Raw genomic sequence first — 26,300 nt, forward strand, 5'->3', positions numbered from 1 at the left:
AAAAGACAAACAACATTAGCTTACCTCTTATACATTTCTAGGAATGTGATTGGTTAAAAGTGCCCTCGTGGAGACCGTGTACATTTCATATTAGGTTGGTAGGGAGGCGGGGCTTATTTCATACACGGTTAGTAGTAGTGTTACATTCCTTTTTATTCCATATAAGGTAGTAGGGAGGCGTGGCTTATTTCATACATTGTTATTACTCGATTTATTTCACTTGACTGGGCGGGGTTTAACTGGTTCGCTCATAATAAACCAGTCCATCTATAGATGGGTGTTTTAGGATAAATTTCTTTGATGGCACTGATAGGTGATTAGAAATCAACAATAACTATAACGGCAATCATCCTTATCACACACATCTTCAAATAGACTGTCCTAATGCAAATTAAAACGTAAGCTCCGCCCGATCAGTTTAAATAACATTGGTAATAGTAGTGTTACGTCCCTTTATAAAAACAAAACGGCATTGCATGGGAAAAAATCGTAAAGGTTTTAACAGACGAAGAAATTGATGATTCTGATTGAAATAAATTAAAAAAAAAACACATTTAAACCTAACAAGTGTTTATTGTTGGCATCTATTTATGTAGGATCAATGGAAGTAGTTTCTTACTGCTAACAGTACTGAAGACTTGCTAATTTTGATAGGTCACTAGTCTAAATTTCACACGTTAAGATAGTCGGTAAGATAAATGTGTTACATAGTGTGCTAGTGACCAAATATGGTATAAGGAGTCAATATACTAACCCCATATATACCGTATTAGGTCACTAGAACATTATGTAACTAAAAATACACAAAACTATAACTGAGAAACATGAAGCTCACCATAAACTCGGGCGTTATCAGGTGTTCCGGAAGGGTGAGCAGATCCGTCCTCACATGTGGTACATGTTGTGTTGCTCACATTAGGTAGCACTCCACAGTTAGGTGTGTAGTTTCGCATTTTGGCCCCTGTGGATTTTTAAAATATGAGAGCTAGTGTGCAATAAAATTCATTTTTAGATAGCTGAGTATAAAAATAGCCTTTGTATTGGGTTTATATGAACAACCAGGTTATGTAATGTATGTAATATAGGCTGTTTTCTGTATGACAGTCCGTATTTGCATGTCCATACCATACATTGGTCCGGCAATTATTGCAATGTTATTTTCCAACTTTTTATCGCACGAACTTTGTGATTGTATTCTACGAAAAAATGAGGCGAAAGACACCCATTTTTTATTTGATCATTAGAAAGATTTATGAAAACAGTTTCTAAAAAGGTATCACTCAAAGGCATTGAAATTCTAGTTTGATCCAAATTTTGGGGGGATATGTGACATGTTCACCCCCCTTTTGCAATATTTTATGGTAAATAAATGCAGAATGTTGCCATGGATACACATAAAAGGAATTAATTTTCACCCTTTGAACTTTTGAAAATGAAATCTATGGAAGATACTGATTACATACATATGCACATGTACAACACAAACAGTTAGGTTAATGTATTAGAAATCCAGGTATAGGAGATGATAAAACATTTTGGGGCTCATTTTTAATTTTATTTTCTAACTGTGGAGTGCTACCTTATGGCACATCAGAAAGTACAGAAATGCACTTTCGAAGATAAAATTTTACCATAAATCTTTAGTCTTTTATGTTCATGTTTTAGTTCTGAAGGTAAAAAATCTGCTAGGAATGCAATTTATGTTAATTTTATTGTTTACTGTCCTTAGCAACCAAATATACACATTTTGACACTTAGACATGTTGCGGTCTTAAATTTGTACTCCATTAGCTTTGCCCTAATGTTACCAAAGATTGCGCTTTATATGATAATCTCAGAATGTATCGCTTTAAATTTTTTAATGCGAATAAGTCAAATAAACATTTTTAGCAGGATTTTATATTATAATTTGGCATTAATTAAATTAAATGATGCCAGTACTGTTAGAAATTTATACCCAGCTTGAGAGCTTCTAAACCAAGGTTAGGTATGCTATTTACAGCAAAAATGACCTATAAGTGCTTTCAAACACCTAAAACTTGTACAATTTGTCCTCTTTTAAGGTAATTTTATAATTTTAAATAAAAAAAAAGGGAAAAGTTTTAGAAATTTACCCCAAAAATGAGACAGACTTGAAGTTTTTCACTATGATCCAGTATTTATTTTTAAATCACTTTTTGTCGCGTTTCAACATCAACTGCTAACCTTCATAAAATCTTTATTACTGAATCAATTTTAAAAACTAAGGTACCATTTTCATCGTAACAGCTTGTAGAACACAGAAAACATAAAAAAAATTGAGACAGGAGAGGAAAAATTTCACCTTAAGGTAGCACTCCACAGTTAGGTGTGTAGTTTCGCATTTTGGCCCCTGCGGATTTTTAAAATATGAGAGCTGGTGTGCAATAAAATTCATTTTTAGATAGCTGAGTATAAAAATAGCCTTTGTATATTGGGTTTATATGAACAACAAGGTTATGTAATGTATGTAATATAGGCTGTTTTCTGTATGACAGTCCGTATTTGCATGACCATACCATACACTGGTCCGGCAATTATTGCAATGTTATTTTCCAACTTTTTATCGCACGAACTTTGTGATTGGATTTTACGAAAAAATGAGGCGAAAGACACCCATTTTTTATTTGATCATTAGAAAGATTTATTAAAACAGTTTCTAAAAAGGTATCACTCAAAGGCATTGAAATTCTAGTTTGATCCAAATTTTAGGGGGATATGTGACATGTTCACCCCCCTTTTTGCAATATTTTATGGTAAATAAATGCAGAATGTTGCTATGGATACACATAAAAGGAATTAATGTTCACCCTTTAAACTTTAGAAAATTAAATCTATGGAAGATACTGATTACATACATATGCACATGTACAACACAAACAGTTAGGTTAATGTATTAGAAATCCAGGAATAGGAGATGATAAAACATTTTGGGGCTCATTTTTAATTTTATTTTCTAACTGTGGAGTGCTACCTTAGTACAAACCCACTTAATTGTCTAATTTGGTAGGTAATATTCAAGGAAAAGGAAATTAATTTGTAATTACGACAATTGAAATTATTCAATGTCGTAGAGGTCGACCTACTGACCCATAACACAGTTGTTGCAAGGGTTCCTAATGTGAAAAAGGCTGGACAGAATCTCTATACAAAACAAGCATCGGACTGAACATCTATGTATATCTTAACCATGTACAATCAACTGGATGTCTAACTTTGGCAAGGATTTTACAGCCAGTCGAAAGAAAGACTTAGCATGATTGCATTGTTTTATCCCCAGTCATACTAAGAGGTCTATATAATGTTAACGTACTTACTTCTACAAAACTGGATTGCTGGCCGCTTAATTCTATAAACAACTATACACACAGCAACTAAAATAGATCAAATGTCATGTTTAGAATAAAAGTATGGGAATTGGATTTTATTTCAGAAAGAACCTTATCACTTTAAGACATAAGCCCGGATATTTTTACAAATTTATCTCAACATGTTATCAGTAATCAGTTAGATATAAATTATGTGTACACACTTTTTTAGTGGGTCACTTATTATAACCAGATGTTGACCACAAAATGATAAGCTATAAACTTATATTTTTCTGTGTCTTTTCTACCGGCCTGGTTGTATTTTTGAACAATTAATATGAAAACAAAATTGTTATCTTAAGAAACAATATAATATTATTAATAATGATATGCATATTAAGTTTGTTGCAATACTTTTCACAACTTTCCCTGCATTTATATGAAATAATTGTGTTCCTCAACTTTAGTTTTTGTATTCCTTGTATTTAAACTTTGAAAAAATACAAATAATGATTAAAAGTAATGGTACATGTATACTACATAAATGTTTTAGTAGTGGTATATTAACTTGCATAATTTATTACAATGAAATTGAGAATGGAAATGGGGAATGTGCCAAAGAGACAACAACCCAACCATAGAGTAGACAACATCAGAAGGTCACTAACAGGTCTTCAATGTATTGAATTATTTCAAACTGATGTGAATTTAGAGAAGAAAAAAAAATACCATTTACGATTCGCCTAAGCTTGACAAATCATCTGGTCTATACCAAAAATATAGGCTAAAAAGACAACCTTTTTAGCCTTTTTTAGACCACCCTTCTATTTAAATCTAGGATTTGTCTTTGTTTTCTATCAATTTCAATTATTTCATGTTTTTTTTTGTATATACCATATAAAAATAAATATGCTCGACTTAAATTTTATTGGTTACTTTCTTTCAATTTTAAATCAACTAAACACAGCAACATGTAAGCTTAAGATCTTAATTTGGATTGGGATTGAATATTTGACATATCATAGGTTTGTGACACAAACTCGCTGTGGTCAAAAGAACAATTTTTATCAACAAAAAAATTTGATAACCAGAAAACGATAAATACTAATGACACCTCCAAATGAAAATCCCCCTTTTTTCTCCAAAACAATACAGTGTGTTAAGCAAGGTGTTCTCTTCTTTTCCATCACACCCATTATTGTTTGACAACATCAGAATTATGTCATCCTTTAGAGTGTGTATTATTTGCTACTGTGCAAAAAAAGATTAACATGTTACATACTATAAATTGCATTAATAACTCAATCCCTTTAAAATATTAACATACATTACAATATAATTACAGTAATAGTTTTCTATTTTTTATTTCAATTTTAAAAAAACATTTTTTCGTTGGTTTTCTTTTTGAAACTGTAAGTACAATTATGTTAAGTTAAGTAACATTTAATATAGGAAAAGATTCACCTCCGGCAGTGAGATTCGATCACGCGATTTTTCCGCCTTGGATAAGTTCAAAATACCCCTGCACAACTGCCATGGTTTGAAAAATGTTAGAATTGCAGTACTTAAGTCTTCTAAATAAACTCATCATAGATACCAGGACTAAATTTTATATATACGCCAGACGCGCGTTTTGTCTACAAAAGACTCATCAGTGACGCTAAAAAGACATGAAAAAGAACACATCTGAAGATTCTCACCCAGCTTTTTTTTTATGAAACATTTGTGTTGCCAAACGATGATTGTTATGCAAATATAGAAGGAATCCACTCATTACACTGTCATTCTATTGAAATATGCATGTTCCTTCATACCACAACACTTACAAAATTATGTTTTGTAACATCTATTACAACTTTGACCAAAAAAACAGGATACTTTTTGTGATTGCCCTGATACACTAAAACTACATATTCAACTACTGTACAAGTAAGAAGTTTTATGTTGCATGTCAGTAAGAGGCGACTGATTTTGACAGATGTTTGATGCACATTAAATCACATTGCTGGTTTTCTGAGGAATAATACCAGTCCTTAACCCCATCTGTATGTCAGCAAGTAGCGATGGAACAAGACTAAATGCCCCAAAAATATCTTTAAATTTGCTTCATCGGTAGGCTGTACCGGTGTGCTAGGGAAAGGATGAAAGTAGATGGCGGGTATAAATTAAAATCAACAGAATTGTAAGTATTTGCCAAATGCAGTTGATATAATGCTTAAACATGTTAAGTGTCCTGTTACAAACTTTTAATTCATAAAAAGACTAATGATGTCCCAGGAATACATTACCTTAGCCGTATTTGGCACATTTTTTTGGAATTATTGGTCCTCAATGCTCTTCAACTTTGTACTTGTTTAACTTTATAAATATTTTGATCTGAGCGTCACTGGAGAGTCTTGTGTAGTCGAAACGCGCGTCTGGCGTATTTAATTATAATCCTGGTACCTTTGATGACTATTAAAAATGGTATTGGTTTTACAGCTTTTTTTTAATCTACAAATATTGGATTTTTTTCGTATCTTTATAGATTATACAGTTTTACAAATGAAACTGTTTAGAATTTTACAGTAAAACAAATGCCTCACAGCATTTTTCCAATTCTGATCTTTTTGTGCTAATGCGGCGTAAAGCAACCAACAATCAATCAATCAATCCAATCCTGTTCAAAAACGTAAATGCAGAAATAGAAATAGATTTTTCCGAACTCTTTAATCTATTATAGAATACTTACAGTTTGCTAATAACAATATCACTATCGATATGGCTGCTTTGTTGCGATCTACAATTATACGAGTTAGGCTTTTTATGTGAAATTGAGCTTTATTTACATGTTACAATGTATTCATTGTTAGTTAATTGATGCATAGTTTTATTACATTTGAACCGACCAACCAGAATTCTACTTTGTCAATATCATCTCTCCATTACGTCAACTGATGTTTATAACCGAAAAAATAGACGACAGTTGAAGTGATGACGCGCGGTCAATTTAGCTTTTGAAATCCGATAAATTTATCCACACAGTATCGTTACGACCTTTACATAGATATAAGAAAGTATGATTTGAGTGCCAATGAATTAACACTCCATTGAAGTTATAATTTGTAAAAGTAAACCATTATAGATCAAAATACGGTCTTCAACACGGATCCTTCACTCAAACCGAACAGCCAGCTGTAAAGGGCCCCAAAAGACAAATGTAAAACCATTGAAACAGGAAAACCAGCAGTCTTATCTATATACCAGCTATAAAAGAGACATATGTCTACTAGCTGTTAAGCGTTATTTAATGTAACTTTAAGCATTTGATTAACTAAAAACTATTATCTGATCGGTTGTCAGCGGTAATTGTTTGAAATTAAATACTGTTCAACCTTGATAACATACACAGTAACTAAGATCCAGCAGAAAAGTTTGTCGTCCGGTCCTTTTTGCACATGTCGGGGCCAATTAAAGATGACTATGCGATATGGAATTTGCTCAATAAAGAACGTGCGGTGACTAATACTTGTTAATATCTGTGTTATTTGGTCTCTTGTGGAGAGTAGTCTCATTGGCAATCATACCACATCTTCTTATTATATCTGTCTGCATCAATCATCACTGACCATATTTATAGTTTGTACGGATCCTTAAATGTCGGTTTCATAATTAAACATGCGAATAATAAGTCACCTAGGAAAGATTATATACACACAGTGACTACACAGTTTAATTGGCCTTATTCAAATCCCATTTGTTTCTTTTTTTCATTCAGAATACTAGACCCCATCTGAAATAGTAGTTATGATATTTCACGCTCTTTATTGTAGTTCTTATTTTTGCTATTTCACTTTTTACTTATAAAAAATACTGGCTATATTATACTTTATATTGGAAATATATGCTTGTAGCATACATGATGTAGTTTGGTATCTTGTGAAAATTGATTATATATAACTCATATGTTTGTGGTTTTTATATAAAGAGTGCCAAAATTTCTTCTTTTTAGTCAAAATACCTAATTAATCAGAACTCGTACTATGACAGTAAAGCCTGTATTACTATGGATAACTCACTAAGTTTGTATTGATTCAAAGTCTGCGGTATTGGTCACAAGGGCAAATAAAGCTGACTGAGAATCAATACAGATCCCCTTATGAATCCACATGTTCTTACAACTTTATTGAAATATCAACAAGATCATATGGCTGTTCTGTATGGTCAGTCCGTTTGACATGATGTATGACGTAGCTACAGCTGTTCCGTTTGGCCATACCGTATGACCGAAAGTAGATACAACAGGTCCGTATTGCTCCACATGTGGCACCCGTCGTGTTGCCTTGTTTTATAACAAATCCGGTAAATTATCTAGTTCGGTAGGTCACATTCATGAAAGGGAAGGGAACTGTAGTCACGACGTAAGGAACATATCCGATATCATTTGTGAAACGATTATTCCATAACGGTCAACCAACTCGTGATGGCGTCCGTAAAATTTACGAAGGGATGATTTCAACTTCACCGTTTGGAACTCTTGGTTTAATAGCTTCCTTTTGAGCAGCAACCCTCTATCAATATATATATATATATATAGGAAATGCAAGCACGGGGATATCGTTTCAATTGGGAGATATATACTTGTATGACAACCTTACTAACAGCCGTATTAAACGTATGTTTAATTTGAGTTGATCATATTAGTCATGTTGATTTATGCATACAAAGGTCAATTTAAACATAAAACATTTCGAAAGGTTAAATATTTCGCAGTGGTGTCTTGCCATGGCTTTGTTTGGACTTGTTTGTTTGCTTTTTGGCCTTGAATGTTTGTCCCTATTATTTTATTAACTGTGCATTTGCATTCAGATATCGCAGATCAAATTTATTCGTTCATAGTGTATTAAGTTACGTTTTTTGAATGAGTTAAGCCTGCCAATTGATATTTTATCGTGTGTTTTTCTATATTGTGATGTTATGCTATTGTTTCAGAAAAAGGGAAAAGGTTTGGTACCATTAAAACGTTTAATCCCGCTGCAAATGTTTGCACCTGTCCTTAGTCAGGAATCTGATGTACAGTAGTTGTCGTTTGTTTAATATGTAATTTATACGTGTTTCTCGTTTCTCGTTTTTTTATATAGATTAGACCGTTGGTTTTCCAGTTTGGATGGTTTTACACTAGTAAATTTGGGGCCCTTTACAGCTTGTTGTTCTGTGTGAGTCAAGGCTCCGTGTTGAAGGCCGTACATTGACCTATAATGGTTTACTGTTTTAAAATTGTTATTTGGATGGAGAGTTGTCTCTTTGGCACTCACACCACATCTTCCTATATCCATTTAATAAATGTACGTTTTAGTGGGTTTCTCGAAAATTGATAACCTTTATTTTATTTATACAATAATGATCATTACCGAAGACGAAACTTTCAAATGTGTATTTTACTGTATTCGTTATAGAACAAACAGTTCCTTGAATGTAATCAAAGGTCAGCTTTGATATAAGAAGATCACGAAACGAGGACATGTTCAGGTATGGAACAGTTTTGTCCACAGAACTTATAAACCACAGGCTAGGTAATAAGTCTTAGATGTTCCAGACAGAGAGACATCAACATGATCAAGTTAACTTGCTTTTCTCCTCTAAACTTATTCAGTTAGCTTGAAAAGCAAGTAATAAACAATTAATCACATAACATGTCTGCTGAAAGTAAAATTGTGTACGTACAAGTGAGGACAGCAAGAATCTGTATATTTTGTTTTTAAATAACGGTCAACATTTAAATATTATCTTCTGTACAGTTGCTTCAACAGCTCTTTAAAAGAGCTATTAAATATCAACTGCTTTACCTGCCACCAAGTAGTGGTTGGTAAACTGATTTCATAAACATGATAAAAGAGAATGTGACAGTCATTGATTTTCAGAATCTTGCCTCAATATTAAATAAAAAAACAGGTTTAGATGCTGAGAAATGAAAATTAGAAGTGTTCTATTTCTATTCTGACATGTTTCTTAATATTAAAAACAAACGTGAACAGACTATAACTTATTTATTAAAAGTATTTTGATGGTTATTTTTCCTTAAATTTCAGCTTAAATGTAGTGCTGAGTGATTTACAATTGTTTCCAATGTATCAGTTGGGTATAAACTATCCGCATTATTGCAAACAATTGGTTACTACAAAATCATTTAGACAGAATCAGAAAACAATTAGCCAACTTATAAATGTGTTGGTTATTAATTGTTGTTTGTATTATATGTCATAATTCAGAAAATTCACTAAAAATATTTGGCAAAATTCATATTTAACATTGATGCATTTTGAAAATTTTGAACGCCTGATTCGTATGTATTATGACCATTTTAGATATCACCCAAGGGCTTTTCATCATTATTTATCATGCATTATCATGCATTTTGCAGCAATTGCCCTAATAAGGCTTTAAGATATTTGTTCAATTGTTATGTTGATTTTCCTACAAAATGCAACACAAAACGATAACAAATATATTGTCTTCAAAATACTTCATTATTGTGTATAATTAATCATTCATGTATCAGGTTAAAACGTACTTGTAGGATAGTTAAGGTTGTATTTGAAGTTGTCAAACTCGATGATCTTTATTGTCCGTGAATTATTGAACCTGAAAAAAAAACCACATAGTTTATACACAATTGTATACAGATTAAATGCAAAAAGTTAACATAAAAACAAATTACGATTTCAATAATAACCGAGTGTTCAACTATCTTAAGCAAAGTAACTGCCAGCAGAATCTGTCGTTTTTTAAATGCATTATACAGAAGTATTTTTGTTATACTTCAGGATCTGTTCGTCGTAGGCATAGTGATGCACCTTCATCTATTTGGTATTGTTATATAACACCTAAACTTTGGAATACATATTCAGTCGCGAATCCGCAAATCTTAGATGTATGATAATGTTGTTTTACACATAAATTTAAAGAGACATAATATGTGTAGGTATATTCAAATTAATTTACTGAACAAAAAAATGACAAAACAAGTGAATATATTGTGAGAAATAAACAAAAAACTTACATATCTCCCAAGTAAGAATTTCTTGTGAATTTCACGTCATCATAACATTTGATATCTGAAAAATATAATTGACACGTCTGGTTATCTTAAAAATAAAACTCCCTACAGATCGTCTACGTCAGTTTAAATAGCCGGAATCTCGACTACCAGCATGTATGCAGAATTGTGTAAATATTTTCCTTACACTATTAAAGTGTGTTGGTGTCCCTCAGTATTAGTTTGTTACCCCAATTTTGTTTTTTGTTCATAGATTTACGAGTTTTGAACAGCGGTATGCTACTGTTGCCTTTATTTATAAACATACAAGAGAATTACTTTAGTTTAAGATGTTATTCATTTCACATTTTTCACAGATAACTGTGTAAATGTTAATGAGGCTTAAACCAGACGACAGAAATATAAAAAAAGACCGTTGGAAGGCAACCTGCACACAATACACAGATAGCTGTACCTAGGTCCAATATTTTTTTTTTGCCATCTCTTTTGCCAAAACAAAATATTTTTCGCCACTTTCTTATATTTTTCGCCAAGTAACATAATAAAATTGAGAATGGGAATGGGGAATGTGTCAAAGAGACAACAAAATTACCATAGAAAAAACAACTGCAGAAGGTCACCAACAGGTCTTCAATGTAGCGAAAATTCCCGCACCCGGAGGCGTCCTTCAGCTGGCCCCTAAATGGTTATCATATGTACCAGGATTATAATTTAGTACGCCAGACGTGCGTTTCGTCTACATAAAGACTAATCAGTGACGCTCAAATCAAAATATTTATAAAGCCAAACAAGTACAAAGTTGAAGAGCATTGAGGATCAAAAATTCCAAAAAGTTGTGCCAAATACGGCTAAGGTAATCTATGCCTGTGATAAGAAATTCCTAAACAAATATATACTAGTTCAGTGATAATGAACGCCATACTGATTTCCAAATTGTACACAAGAAACTAAAATTAAAATAAGACAAGACTAACAAAGACCAGAGGCTCCTGACTTGGGACAGGCGCAAAAATGCGGCGGGTTAAACATGTTTATGAGATCTTAACCCTCCCCCTATACCTCTAGCCAATGTAGAAAGTACACACATACCAATACGCACATTTAAAATTGAGTTCAAGAGTAGTCCGAGTCTGATGTCAGAAGATGTAACCAAAGAAAATTAAAAAAAAATTTACGTCAAACAATAATAATATTATTAGCAGCTTTATCGGACGGGACAAAAACAAATTCCTTGACAAGTTCTTTTAGTTTATGTTTGATACGAGAAATAGGTTTATTGTGGTTATTGTTAATAGTAAAATTTTCTTTAAAATGTTGAATACGTATATCAACTATGTTCATTACTGAATTAAAAAAAGAGTCCAAAGATTCTTTGTCAGCTTTTTCCCGTTTTATCCATTTCAAACAGTAAGTACGGAGTGAGTCGCGGATGCTATTACGACACTCATTCCAATTAATAATTGACGGGGGACGATATTTAGGTCCTTAACTGAGGAATGATTTTAACTCTCGGTCTTGAAAGATGTTAAGATCTCCTGTTATAACATGGGAAATGGGTCCATAAATGTATTCGGAATTACTACAACTACATGAGGTAGGTGTATTTTCAATGATATTAACAATTGGTTATTATCAAACACAAATTTCCGGGTAGATTTCTTGTAAATATAACAAATAAGAGGGAGCTCAGTATTGTCAAAATATCCAGGAATTTGTTCTTTAACAGAATGGTCGTTAAATATACTGGCAATATTTACAAAATCAAAACTTTTATTGACATACTTTATTTTAATTAAATATTTTTATGACCTTCAATTTATATATTTTTCGTTTTAAATTTTTCTCTTTTCTAACCCCCACCGCCCCCCTCCATTTTTGTACTAACATGTGTTATAAACACAAAACAATTTTTTTATCAATTTAAATTGTTCCCTCATTTAAGGTTTAGTAGTCATGATCATCACATCGCAGGGTTACTCTCATTTGAGGTGTTGTTCCCAATCTTTTGAATAAATTTCTTCAGAACGACAGTTTTTTTTTTCTGGACCATCGTGATAAAATGAAAAAAAACTGATGTAAAACTTTGCGTGAAACACGTGTGTCACTCAAATGAATTTAAAGAACCCTCTGAAATCAATTTTCTGTATCAGTCAAAGAAATCGTCAAAGGATAAAGTTTCTAATCGGAAATTTTTCTTGCTTCTGAACATGTTTCGTCATAACAAAATTTTTCCTTTCAGGACTCAACAGAAGGAGAGGATACATAAAAAGTTTGCTTCAAACACGTGCGTCGCAAAGTGATTAATAAATACTTTATGTGACATGTGACGGACGCCATTTAGCCATATCATTTTGTCAAAAAATACAATCAAGACCTTTATTAATTGGTCATTTGTTGCTTACAGCTATAAAATAAATCAGCTGATCATTGATTTCCTGTCAAAATCTTCACGAGTTCAAGGTGAATTCCGAGTAATGTCTGATCAGGTGGAGTCCGCGAAACCCGAAACAAGTAAATTAACAAGATTGATGAAAACAAATTGCTATATATATTTCTTTCGCCAAATTCTTTCGTAAATGACGAATTTTAATCGCCACAATTACTATTTTTGACCGCCAGCGGAAACCCTGGTCTGTACATTGTGTGAAGCTTTAAAACGTCCCAAGCCAGTAGGGGTTTTGCATAAATTCCATAGAAATAATCGGAGCCATTTTTTTTTATAATGACATTAAAATATTTGGCATATACCGACGTGGAAACTGACCATTGATACATGGCAAATTGGGTCGACAAAGATAATTGGCTTTAAACCTGACATATGTTTCTCTAAAAATTATAAATATGTAATGAAAATTGAATAGCCTATAATTAACAAATCAATGATTATTGATGGTGCACAAAAGTGATGACTTTGAGGCTGAGTATATCACAGGGGACTAAATGTCCATCGGTACCACCAATGGAATAGACCCATTAGATCTAAAGTAACCCGTATTCTAAAAATAACCATAACTTAAGCACATTAAACGATTTGTATCATAAAAAACAAGCTAAATACAGTTTTGATGGAACTTATTTCTGACAAAAAGATTATTACCTTTCAGTCCATCCGTTTTGTTGAATTGATTCATTTTGAGATAGCAGGAACAATCTTCAGTTAAAGGGTTGCAATAACATTGTTGTTTTGAGCTGCTGACAAACGAATATCCTCTATCAGTATTACAAGTACATAATCTGTCGACCGTAGTGTTGCCGTCTTCATACGTCTCCTGACCTAAGCTGCTGCAAAATGATTTGTGATAGGTGCAGTCACTGTACCCATTTGTGTCAAAAATAAAAGGCTGATATCTGGTTTCATTGCATGTTGCTCTGTTTAAGTTTGGCTGAAAGACGTATTTATAACCTGCAAATATTAAATAACGAAAGTGCTTAATACTTGATCATACATTATACGTTATATTTCGCTGCATTTATCACTTCCTAATTGGAACATGTAATTAAATAAGTTAAAAGCAAAGTTATTTCTATATTAACATTGCAATACAGTTATTAACAAGAACGAATACTTTTTATTAAGGATAGTTTCTTTCTTCTAATTGGTCATCAAACTTTTTTATTATCATTTATGAAATAATATTTGAACTTTTTACTCTAATAAATTAAAATTGAGAATGGAAATGGGGAATGTGCCAAAGAGACAACAACCCGACGATAGAGCAGACAACAGCAAAAGGTAACCAACAGGTCTTCAATGCAACGAGAAATGCCCGCACCCGGAGGTGTCCTTCAGCTGGCCCCTAAACAAATATATACTAGTTCAATGATAATGAACGCCATACTAAACTCCAAATTGTACACAAGAAAGCTCAACACTAAATGAATTTACATTCTGTTATTAATAGACAAATATTTAAATATCTAAAAAGGCAAACCTTCAGCTAAAATTCTAGGTCTGCTACATCTTTCTCTGTATACATTTACTCTATAAGTTACGTCAAATAAGCAAGTATAATTTCTTGGTGGCTCACATTTGGATTTTGCCCGAATTTTCCAGTGTGCTGATGATGGACAGGTGAAGTTGTATGCTACATTTGAGGATACAATCTACAGAAAAAAGCATATTCATCATTAATTCAAGCAACAATTCTATTAAAATTGTATTTTTTCAACACAAACGCACATAGCCGATGGTGTGTGCGCACGTAAAACTCATCAATAACATATCACTTAAAACTGTACATCAAGACGCGTGATAGCACTCGACAATAGTGTTGTCAGGCCAATTCAAACTGTATATTGAGACGCGTGCTGAGTCTAGATAGCACTCGACAATAATGTTGGTAGGCCAAATTAAACTGTATATTAAGACGCGTGCTGAGTCTAGGTAGCACTCGACAATAATGTTGGTAGGCCAAATCAAACTGTACATTAAGACGCGTGCTGAGTCTAGATAGAACTCGACAATAATGTTGGTAGGCCAAATCAAACTGTATATTAAGACGCGTGCTGAGTCTAGATAGCACTCGACAATAATGTTGGTAGGCCAAATTAAACTGTATATTAAGACGTACGCTTAGTCTCGATAGCACTCGACAATAATGTTGGTTAATCAAACGTGAAAGGTAGGTAAAGGCGGATTGTATGTTAAAACAAATGTAACTATTTTCCTGCGCCTCTTCTTTTTTGTACTGTAACAGGTCATTGCGGCTGTTATTGTTAGCACGCGCAAACCTTTATCTATGTCCCATTCCTTATAATCTCGTTTGATTAAAAATCCGCGAAGTTCCTGTAACCGCTGAGTGACAGCCTCCTCAGAGGAGCAAATCCGCTTTACTCTGAGAGCTTAACTGTACGGGATACTTTTTGTACAGTGTTTGGGGTGACAGCTTTGGGGAGAAATGGTACTGATGTTTATCTGTGGGTTTACAGTAGAGGTCTGTTCATATGACACTGTCCTTTATAGATGTGGTTGTGTCTAAGAAAGAGATCTTAGAGTCGGATATTTCATATGTAAATTTAATTGACTGGTGGGCGTTGTTTGCATGTCTGATAAAAGCATCCAAATTTTGTTGGGATTCAATCCATTTCATGTCAACATCATCGATGAAACGGGACCAAAACAGAGGTTTGGATAAAGATGTTGAAATAATTTGTTTCTCTAATTTGCACATGAAAATATTGGCGTAAGACGGTGCCATTTTCGTCCCCATCGCTGTCCCGTTTATTTGAAGGTAATTCTCACCATTAAAGGTAAAATTGTTGCATTTCAGGACCAGAGTAAGCAGTTGGACTAAACATTCGGTAGGTGGTTCTAAAGTGTTGCGCGAGTCCCATATTTCCCTACACGAATGTAGTCCGTCATCATGAGGTATGTTGGTATACAATGAGGTGACATCTAAAGTGACAAGGAGGGTTTCCCGAGGAAGAGGGTTTATAGATTCCATTTTGCGATGATAATCTGTAGTGTCTTGAATGTGAGAAGGAAAATTTTCTACATGAAATCTTAAATGAAAGTCTACAAATTCCGAGATTTTCTCAGTCGGGTAGCCGTTGGCGGATATCCAATTGCATCCTCATCTATGTGACCGTCATTGTGCATGGTTTGTAACGCAGTAATAATTTTGGAACTAAACTCGGAAGTAGGGTCATAGTCAAGTTTCTTATAAAATCTCTCATCAGAGAGCTGACGCTCTGCTTCCGCGATGTAGTTGGCTTTGTCCATTATCACAACGACACTTCCCTTGTCTGCTGGTTTTATAACAATATCATCTCGGTTTCTCAGCGATTGTATGGCTTTTTTCTCGTCAGAAGAGGTGTTATAAAACGACGAGTACTTGTTGCTGGCTAGATGAACAACATCCGATTTGATTTTGTCAATAACATCTTGCAGTGTAGCAGATTTGCTGGGCTTTGGAATCCATGAACTCTTCTTTTTAAAATGCGGAATTATGATATTGTCCTCCGAGTTGGACGTGTCTGTGTCTTCTTCATTATACTCCTCTTTATCCTTGTTACCAAAGTATTCTTTAATTCTGAGGGTTCTGGCAAAGTTATTGAGGTCATCCTCCAGTTTCATATTATCTATGTTACTTGGAGTAGGGCAAAAATTCAAACCCTTAGATAAGACTTTAGTTTCATCCTCAGTTAAAGAGACTGTTGACAAATTGACAACTGTGTTGTTGGGATTGGCCGTTATATGAATTTTTCTTCGAAATCTACGGTTACGAGGCTTTTTACTAGAATTTTTTGAAAGGGTGGGTAATTTTCACACCATCACGTTTAAATTTGTTTATCTGCTTGACGTGAAGCTTATGTGATTCAATACGTTTGATATCACTAAGCCGTACTTGAATTTCGTCAAGTTCAAGACCAGATAATTGGTCACGAGATCGGCAGTGCAAGTTATCACTAAGTTTGATTGATTATTACCTTGATGAATTGCTTCTTGACGTAAAAGATCCATCAGGCTGAAGGAACTGTTGTGTAGAATATTGTTCCATCTATGTAAAAATCTGTTTGACTTTTCGCCTGTTGTAAGTGGCGAAGCTTTTAAAATTAACCCTTTTGGAATAATTCCTTGATCAATGTACGTTTCTAAATTTGAAATAGGATGTTCTGTTTTGATAATTTTGATAGTAAAAAAATCCTAATTTCTTAAAATAAAATTGCAAATGCATGATGGAATAATCAGTAAGAATATCGGATCGAGTGAGCACACTCAATGCAGCCTACTACAAAAAAGGTAAATGTATTAAATGACTGAATAAATAGTGAACGATAAATCTTACGGGGCGATGGATCATATAAACATGATTCAGTACACTAAAAATATAATAATTCTTCACCCCGTAAGATTTATCGTTCACTATTTATTCAGTCATTTAATATATATATAACTCGTCTAAACATCAACCCAACAATGTTAGATCTGTAAATTTGCTTTCGCAAATGTTTTGTTCTTCCCTCGACGAGATTCGAACCCATGCTATTGAGATATCGTGACACCAAATCGCCTGCACTGTAGCCGTCCCGCTAGACCACACAACCACCTGGGCTTCACAATAATAAAGCTTTCGAAGGCCGTGTGTTACCTTTCCTCGTCAGTTTTTAATCTAGCGTCGTACTACAGTACATGATATATAAGGCATGGAAATGTTATTGTTACAGATCAGCTCAATTATCTATAGTGAATGATCCTACAAATTAATGCAAGATACAGTCACAGAAAATAATTATATTTGTAAGTACGTCTGAGTCAGTGACAACTCTACAACAGATGTATCCATCGTATCACCAGCAATGATTGTGATACATGGCTGTGTACATTATGTATATACAACTTGTCTAAACATCAACCCAACAATGTTAGAGAAAGCAATTTTTTTGTTCTTCCCTCACCGGGATTCGAACCCATGCTACTGAGATATCGTGACACCAAATCGCCTGCACTGTAGCTGTCCCGCTAGACCACACAACCACCTGGGCTTCACAATAATAAAGCTTTCGGTGGCCGTGTGTTACCTTTCCTCGTCAGTTTTTTTATCTAGCGTCGTACTACAGTACATGATATATAAGGCATGGAGATGTTATTGTTACAGATCAGCTCAATTATCTATAGTAAAGGATCCTACAAATTAATGCAAGATACAGTCACAGAAAATAATTATATTTATAAGTACGTCTGAGTCAGTGACAACTCTACAATAGATTTATCCATCGGATCACCAGCAATGATTGTGATACATGGCTGTGTACATTATGTATATACAACTCGTCTAAACATCAACCCAACAATGTTAGATCTGTAAATTTGCTTTCGCAAATTTTTTGTTCTTCCCTCGCCGGGATTCGAACCATGCTACTGAGATATCGTGACACCGAATCGCATATATATATATCTCCCATGCAAGATCTGATTCTTGGCTCGGCTTTCGGTCATACTTTAAAAGAGAGGTGGAAGATATCAGAGGGATATCAATAGTACACAAAACGCAACATATGAAACAAAAGACTGAGCAACACGAACCCTACAAAAAATTGGGATGATCTCATGAGCTCCAGACGGGTTAGCAGATCATTTGTGAACCGGCTTATTCAATACGGTCAACCAACTTGTGATTGTTTTCGTTAAATTGACAAAAGAATGAATTCAATTTCACCACTTGAAACTCTTGTTTTTATGGCTTTATTGTGAGCAGCAACCCTTTATTAAGTAAATCGTAATTAGTTGTACAAGCCCTGAAATATTGTATTAACTGGGAAATATATACTCCGCATGTAGACTATGCTAGAAATGTTGCTATATAGAAAGTTTTTTTTTCAACCGACCCTGATTGTCAATGTCTATATGTAAGTAAAGATTTGAGATTTAGCTTACTGTATCTGTTGTATCATTTATCTCAAGTTCGATGGAATAGATACGTTTAACATAGTCACCAAATTTTGAATTATTTAGTAATAGAACATTACTTATATAGCAGAAAGTAAAGTTAAGAATAATTCCAACTTCTTTGGATACTCTTTTTTGTGAAAAAAGTAGGACCAATTCTTTCAATTGGTCTTTTAGTGTGGAATGGGGACCAGTTGTATAAATTTTGGAAAGTTACAAAAGTTCTAATACTATTGCAAGATAAAAGATGTATATTGCAAGTACTCTATAAGATCTTTGGATTTGTTGATTATCCTTATATGATTCACGACACCTCTAACGGAATATGTCGCAATACCGATCTGGTGATCGTCAGTTATCCAAAAAATCCTTTATTACCAATGCTAGGGTCGTCTTAAATGGGCATTGAAGTGAAAGTATTTTTGCTTTTGCTCCATTGAAAGACCTCACTGTGACATGGAGACGAACAACAATAAAGGCGATGTTCGATTGCCTTTTTGTTTTGTTTTTTACTGTGTATTTACGGATTGGGAGTCTTCAGAGAATCGTGGGTTACCCCATATCCTTTCTTTTTCTACTACATTAAAATTACTATTTCTACAAAGGTCAAAATTAAAGTCACAAGTGTGTGGTCAACTTCCTTTACCACACTTCCTAACCAGAAACAAGACGGAGATACAGAAAATTAAACATATATGTAAGATTTAAATGATGCATACCTGAAGGAGAGTCAGTAGGATCAACATGTTCATGATGTTTGTTCTTCATTTATGATATATGCCATCTAAAAAGAAAAACAATAAACACATCTAAGTTAACTAATTGACCATAAACTGTGCATTACAATACTTAATAGTTCAACCTTTGGTTTTATAATATTGTATATTTTTGATGCATCGTTGGTCAATGTCAGGTTGTTTGTTATATTTTTTATTTTCATAGTAAACATATCTTCAAGTTAATAATTTTAAGAAGACAGATATCCTAAATTCTTAACATGCATGTCCATATGAGTTAACGATGAGATGATTAGAAAGTATTTTGTAAAACTACCGAGTGATAAAAATTGACATCGATAACACTATTCTGTAAAATAGTTTTAGTTTGATTCGGCATTACATACAGAGGACACACAAATAATAAAGCTTCTGACTTATGTTTGAAATTTCAATATTCCAAACCTTGATTTTGAAGGTGACTGATGGAAACAGTAAAACACGTTCACATTTGTGTCAATACATACACGGTGACAAAGGCATTCACCGGATTGAATAGGGACAATTACTTGTAGATTAAGGCTAGGAATATCATATGACATTTTAAAACAATTTGATGTACAACACTTGAGATATTACGCTTCTAGTGCTCACTATTCTTAATTATAAATAAAACAAAAATAAACATTAATATGTTCCTGAAATTCACTAAATGATGTTATCATCATTACTAAACATGTTATTTTCCCCTTTCTTGTTTTTTCGATTTTGTATAAAAAGTAAGATGATAATCTTGTTTCTTCGTACTAAAACATAACCGGATCATATAGGTTTTCTTTTACAATACGTGTTCTACCATTCGTTTAACACTAACCTGTCTAGAGAGTTATATAGTAGTTCATCTTATTATACATTTTGTTAAATAGTACATTTTGTATATTTTGATAATTTTCCCAATAAATCTTGTTTGGTATTAAAAGTTTTCTGACTTGTATGTGTTTCTTTCAAATTATCATTTGACCTATAATGCCAACCTCAAAGATTATAATTATGAAAATCATGATACTTATTGGGTTTTTTTTTCAGTAAGTTGCTTACCCGTCAAACTGTTAACGTAAACTTATTTCCAACAATCTATATATTTGTGTATTTGAAAACATGACAAAGACGGATTGACAATAGACGCTATATACATTTCAAATGTTTACTAAGTATGACGAACATTACGGGTTTAATAATACACAGTTAAAACTATTTACCATGATAGTAGTATTAACTCATATCCTATACACATTTAACATGGTATTAATACACTCATCTTATTAACAAAAGAATAGTTGAACTGTGATCTTTTCATTGAGTAGATTTGAAGAATTGTATTGATCTTTATTATATAAGTCTTCTATTTTTCAATGCACTAAAAACATATTTTGTTCTGTCTTTATCATTCTTAAATTTTGGTTTATTAATGATGCATAAGAACTGTGCACACATAATAATGTGATCCTATAAAAACATTTATGGATATATGAATGGCAAAGATCGTTGCTATAATCGATTCTCTAATTTTTGTGCTATTTTCACATTTCCTGACCGGTGTGAGAAAAATATTTCTCCTCACTAGTGAAAAATCTGTTCTCGGCAAATGATTAGTCGAAATTTGATTATGACGTCTAAATGTTTTGTTTTCTTCTGAATTTTCCTATTGTGACGTAATGAAAAAAGGCGACCATGCCTGATGACGTCGCATATAAAGAACACAAGTTTCTGAAAATCTTTGAAAAAGAAGGATAAAGATCATTAGAGAAACAGATTCCGACACTATAACTCGTGTATTACGATATTTCTCCACTCTCGACAGTTAAATATTAGTTATTTAAAGAGCTCGGCAAGCCTCGCGCTTTAAATAATAAAATTTAACTGTCTCGAGTGGAGAAATATCGTAATACACTTGTTGCAGTGTAGGAATCTATATTTCTCATATATAACCAATGTTTATTTTCAACGGTTAAAACTTGTATTACAAATATAGATATGTATTGTGGAAGCATATTCACAAATGCAGAATTTCATCTATCTTTTGTTTAATTGTTAAATAATCAATGTTATCAATATGTAATCACTTGTATGAAATTGAACTTAATTGTACTGCTCAAATTATTGGGCGTCATAATTGACAATAAACCCTGTAATTAAGGTTTTACATGTAAACATGGTATACTATTTATTTAATAGACCTGTCACGGAACAGAAGTTCATAATATAATTTCCAAATGGAACAAATATTCTGGAATATTATTTCCACAGGAATAAATATTACAGTAGATGTTCCTAACGGAATAAATAGTATAGACTATTTGTTCCATCAGGTACAGGTATTATGACATTGTTTATAAAAAAGTTTCCACTGGAACTTCTGTTAGGTGGAACAAATATACGTTGACAGACCTACCGAATTATATTTAAACACTGATCCAACAGAGTTATGAGAAAGAACGACTGAAATGTTACGTCACAAATATGAATTAAATCATAGATCATTTTAGCAAGTTTAGTTCATATGTTGTAAAATTGTCTTTTGTTTGTAGTTACTTTCAAGCGATATTAAAATAATGTTTTTAAAATGTACACAACGTGGAATTCCCATGTTTATTCAACTGAATATGCTTACCTGAAACTACTCCATCCAAAGTCAAATAAGACAAAGATGATGACCTAAATGTTTAATGTTTTCCATTATAAGACTTTAAAGTATATAATTTCCATAGTGCAATATCATCACATATTCGGCATTGTAGTAACATGATATTTCCTTTAAACAGTACGGAATCCACATTTGATCTTATAAAATGCTATGTTGTGATTCATTTGGACAAACCCAAAAATTTATAAGTAAACGCTGTACAATTCATCGTGACTGATTCATAATAACTCGTTGTATCTTAAATCAGAATTCTAAACAGGATACCTGATATTTTTCAAACGAAAGTTAATAGACCATGCAAATGTGAAGTCTAGTATTTAACATTGACCTAAATAAGAATTGCAAACATGGATTTAAATTCGTCCAATAATATATTTTCTTTTTTAATTTAAAGAAACTTTTGAACAAATGTATAAGGAACAGTATAGTTTATTATTTATAATCCAAACGCATGAGTTATAACCTTTCTGTTGAAACAGATCATGTTCTGCATGTTCTAGTTTGTGTAAAATAAATGAATTTCTTTTGAAATTATTTTAAAATTACCCCGAGCAGTGATGCGATATTGTACAGACATGTATTTTAGGTTGAAAATCGGTTGTAACGTTGACGACCTGAATTCAAAGTCGGCTTACAAACGCCAGCCTGACGTTAAAGAGAGACGTCTACATAAACTTGCTTTAAGAGTGCGACCTTAAACAACGCCACCACAACGTCGGATACCATATACCGGTCGAACGTCTGAATTATAAATCTAAATATTGAAATCACACGTACACAAAAAAAATTGAAATTATAAAATATCCTTTCATAATAATATTTCTAGAATACTAAGTCGAAGATTTCAAATAAAAAAAAACTACCAACGAGTGATCGAACAACACATTAACTCACGAATTTTCAGTGTTGTTCGGTCACGAGTATTATATTTTTGGATATTTCAATTCTTTGATTAGTTATTCTTTTTATTGCATTGACAAATGGCTTTTTAAATGAAATAATAGAAGAAAATGTATAAAACTGTTTCTTTTTCTATGCATACATATTTTTTTTTTTGATAACGGACGTCTTGACAACGTTTTTTGTTATTGTCCGAGGAGTGAAATAACCAAGTTTATTTCACATGTGATATTATCGGTTTTTATTGCACTGTGAAATCAATATAATTCATTGCAAACAATGTAATACATATATACATATATATATATATATACGTATCATAAAAAAGTTAATGAACATGAAAGTGAACAGATTCAGTGCATGTAAAGTGCAGATCCTAAAATATCATTTTCACTGTATATGCCATAAATTGCTGATGTAGAACGATAAATAAACAGACGATTTATCTTTTTATTTTTGAAGAAAATGAAGAAAATGAGTTAAAATGCATATGTTTAGAAATAAATAATACTAGTAAGACAATGTAAGAGATGTGAACGGGGTTTTATCGCGCCTAAAGCCATCCAGCTGTTTAAATATATACCGAAATAGGTGAAAAATTAGGACATTTCACGAACAGATCGTGCAGGTGATTTTAAACGAGCAGGTAAGATGTTGTTGCAGAAAACAATTCATTTCAACACAATTATTAAAGTTGTATAGCGTAGAATAGGTTTTGTCATTCAGTTTCTTTATATTGAACTAAATTCTACTTTGATGCTTTCGTTATGCTAGTCATGTTTACTGTCGAATACTCATATTATACTTTCATTTTCACTGTAGAGCGATTCATTAGTATTGTATATGCGGTGCATTTTCACTATATGATTATTATTTTTTATCTATTAAAGCCTTAATTTAGCCGTCTTGCTCAAACAATAGATAGAGTAAGAGAATATTTGATAAAGTTTAACTTGCGGAGGAACGCTCTAATAAATTCAATAGAAACAACATTTATTTCAAATGTATTCCATTTGATTTCTTATAAATGGTAGGGATCTTTATCCTCGGTTTTATTTATCCATTTCCATGACACTTCATCACTAATTACGTACATCTTGATATAGATTAAAAACGTTGGTTTTCCCGTTTGAAAGGTTTTGAACTGGGGCCCTTTATAACTTGCTGTTCGGTGTGAGTCAAGACTCCATGTTGAAGACCGTATTTTGACCTTTTTTTGGTTCTACTTTTATAAATTGTGACTCGGATGGAGAGTTGTCTCATTGTCACATATGACATCTTCTTATATCTCAGTATCTATGGCTCAAACCGAAACGGAACGGGATAAAAAAAAAACATATATCTCATTGATGGCGATCCGATGGATACATCTGTTGTAGAGTTGTCACTGACTCAGACGTACTTATAAATATAATTATTTTCTGTGACTGTATATTACATTAATCTGTAGGATCCTTTACTATAGATAATTTAGCTGATCTGTAACAATAACATCTTCATGCCTTATATATCATGTACTGTAGTACGCCGCTAGATTATAACTGACGAGGAAAGGTAACATACGGCCAGCGAAAGCTCTTTTTTTGAGAGCCCAGGTGGTCGTGTGGTCTAGCGGGACGGCTGCAGTGCAGGCGATTTGGTGTCACGATATCACAGTAGCATGGGTTCGAATCCCGGCGAGGGAAGAACCAAAATTTGCGAAAGCAAATTTACAGATCTAACATTGTTGGTTTGATGTTTGCTCTGTTGTAGAGTTGTCACTGACTCAGACGTACTTATATATATATATATATATATATATATATATATACTACTTTTCTAATATTATTTATAATGGGCTTAATATGAGTGGTTTTTTTTCCCTAACTGGTTACTCGGATAGTCGTTCGACCGATTAACCGGTTAACCGGTAGTTTTAGTTCATGTTTGAGTGCCTTAACTTTAGTACACTACAAAATTCGTTTTCATAATACGATGAATTTAAAAAAAAATAGAGAATGGAAATGGGGATTATGTCAAAGAGATAACAACCCAACCAAAGAGCAGATAACAGCCACCAATGAGTCTTCAATGATGTTTGTCCTTTACACATTATACATGTTATAAGGATTGTCTGTGAGGAATACTTGCAAAGTTTGACTTTTAATAATCCAATACTACCGTATATGCTATGGCGTTTGTAATATCTTCATATTGAAAAAATAAAAAAAAACTCTAGATGTCTCAGAAAATAATGTGGGGTGTTTAAATTTGAAATTATTAAGCCAGTTGCATCAAGTATGCATTAATTACATTCACCTTAATTTAAGTACAATTTTTTTAGTTGACATTTCGCTTATAGTATTATTATGACATTAAAAACACCTTAAATATGTTTTAATATAAAAAGAAGTTAATAATTTATATTTCTGCATTTTAGTTATAAATAAAGAAATATTAAAGAATGCAATAATTACATGGAATACTTAAATAATTTAAATAAGTAACTATGTTTCGAATTGCAAATAAAGTCGGAATTAAGAGAAGAAAAGAACGTGTAAATAGCATTTCACAAAAAGCTAGTTGTTAGATAAAATAAGAAGACATGTAAATAAATGTGGATTTGTTAGATAGTAGACAAAGCGATTTGTAAATAGTATTACGTAATCTTTTAGCGCAAATTATAGTTTTTAACTGGAAAGTAGGAAAAGAATAGCTTATTAGACACTTAGGAAATTAAATCTTTGTATAAGATAAGTCAAATAAATCTTGTGTAGATATGCTAATCCTAGGGAACAAAGAAAATATTCTCGTTCTTTGTCTGCAAGTTATAAGTGAGATAATCCGTTTTAAGGGTGACGCTAAAGATAATTGTGAAATGAAGGACAGATAGAAATCAGGACAGTGTCCAGTTATTGACCAATAAAAATATAATAAGGGAGGTCACTAATTTCAATTAAGTCATTGATTGGAGAAAATAGCAGAATTTCGTAATTCCAAAGATCATGTGACTAAAAACTTGAAATAACCAAGGAAAAGGTTTAGCGTCATTCGATCTTTGGAGTTACAGAAATAAAGACTTATTTTTAAAAGAACTTCTGTTTATTTTAGGTGAGTTAATATTAATTTTATAATTTTGTTATAAGTAATATTTTACTTAATGTAAGGAAGTAACATTGTTTTAAATTAAATTGCAAAATAAGTAAATGCAAATTGAATATTAGATATTTAAAGTATATATGATGCCAAA

General features: G+C 32.7%; 1 protein-coding gene across 2 annotated transcripts; it reads right to left on the reverse strand.

The window, feature by feature from the left end:
• Positions 1-2,309: 2,309 nt before the first annotated feature.
• LOC143056901 (uncharacterized) lies at positions 2,310-20,646 on the reverse strand. Of its 2 annotated transcripts, XM_076230078.1 has the most exons (9): positions 20,566-20,646; positions 19,471-19,535; positions 14,295-14,466; positions 13,460-13,765; positions 10,366-10,420; positions 9,877-9,947; positions 6,058-6,105; positions 3,336-3,392; positions 2,310-2,371 (listed from the first exon to the last, which is right to left on the reverse strand). In XM_076230078.1, the coding sequence occupies exons 2-9, from the start codon at positions 19,501-19,503 to the stop codon at positions 2,325-2,327; spliced, it is 789 nt and encodes a 262-aa protein (XP_076086193.1). In that variant the 5' UTR covers positions 19,504-19,535; positions 20,566-20,646; the 3' UTR covers positions 2,310-2,324. The 2 variants fall into 2 exon arrangements, with proteins under 2 accessions (XP_076086193.1, XP_076086194.1); XM_076230079.1 differs by lacking the exons at positions 2,310-2,371; positions 3,336-3,392; positions 6,058-6,105 and having other exon boundaries at positions 9,814-9,947.
• Positions 20,647-26,300: the final 5,654 nt, after the last annotated feature.

This window comes from Mytilus galloprovincialis, chromosome 13 (genome assembly GCF_965363235.1).
Source record: "Mytilus galloprovincialis chromosome 13, xbMytGall1.hap1.1, whole genome shotgun sequence".
NCBI lineage: Eukaryota > Metazoa > Mollusca > Bivalvia > Mytilida > Mytilidae > Mytilus > Mytilus galloprovincialis.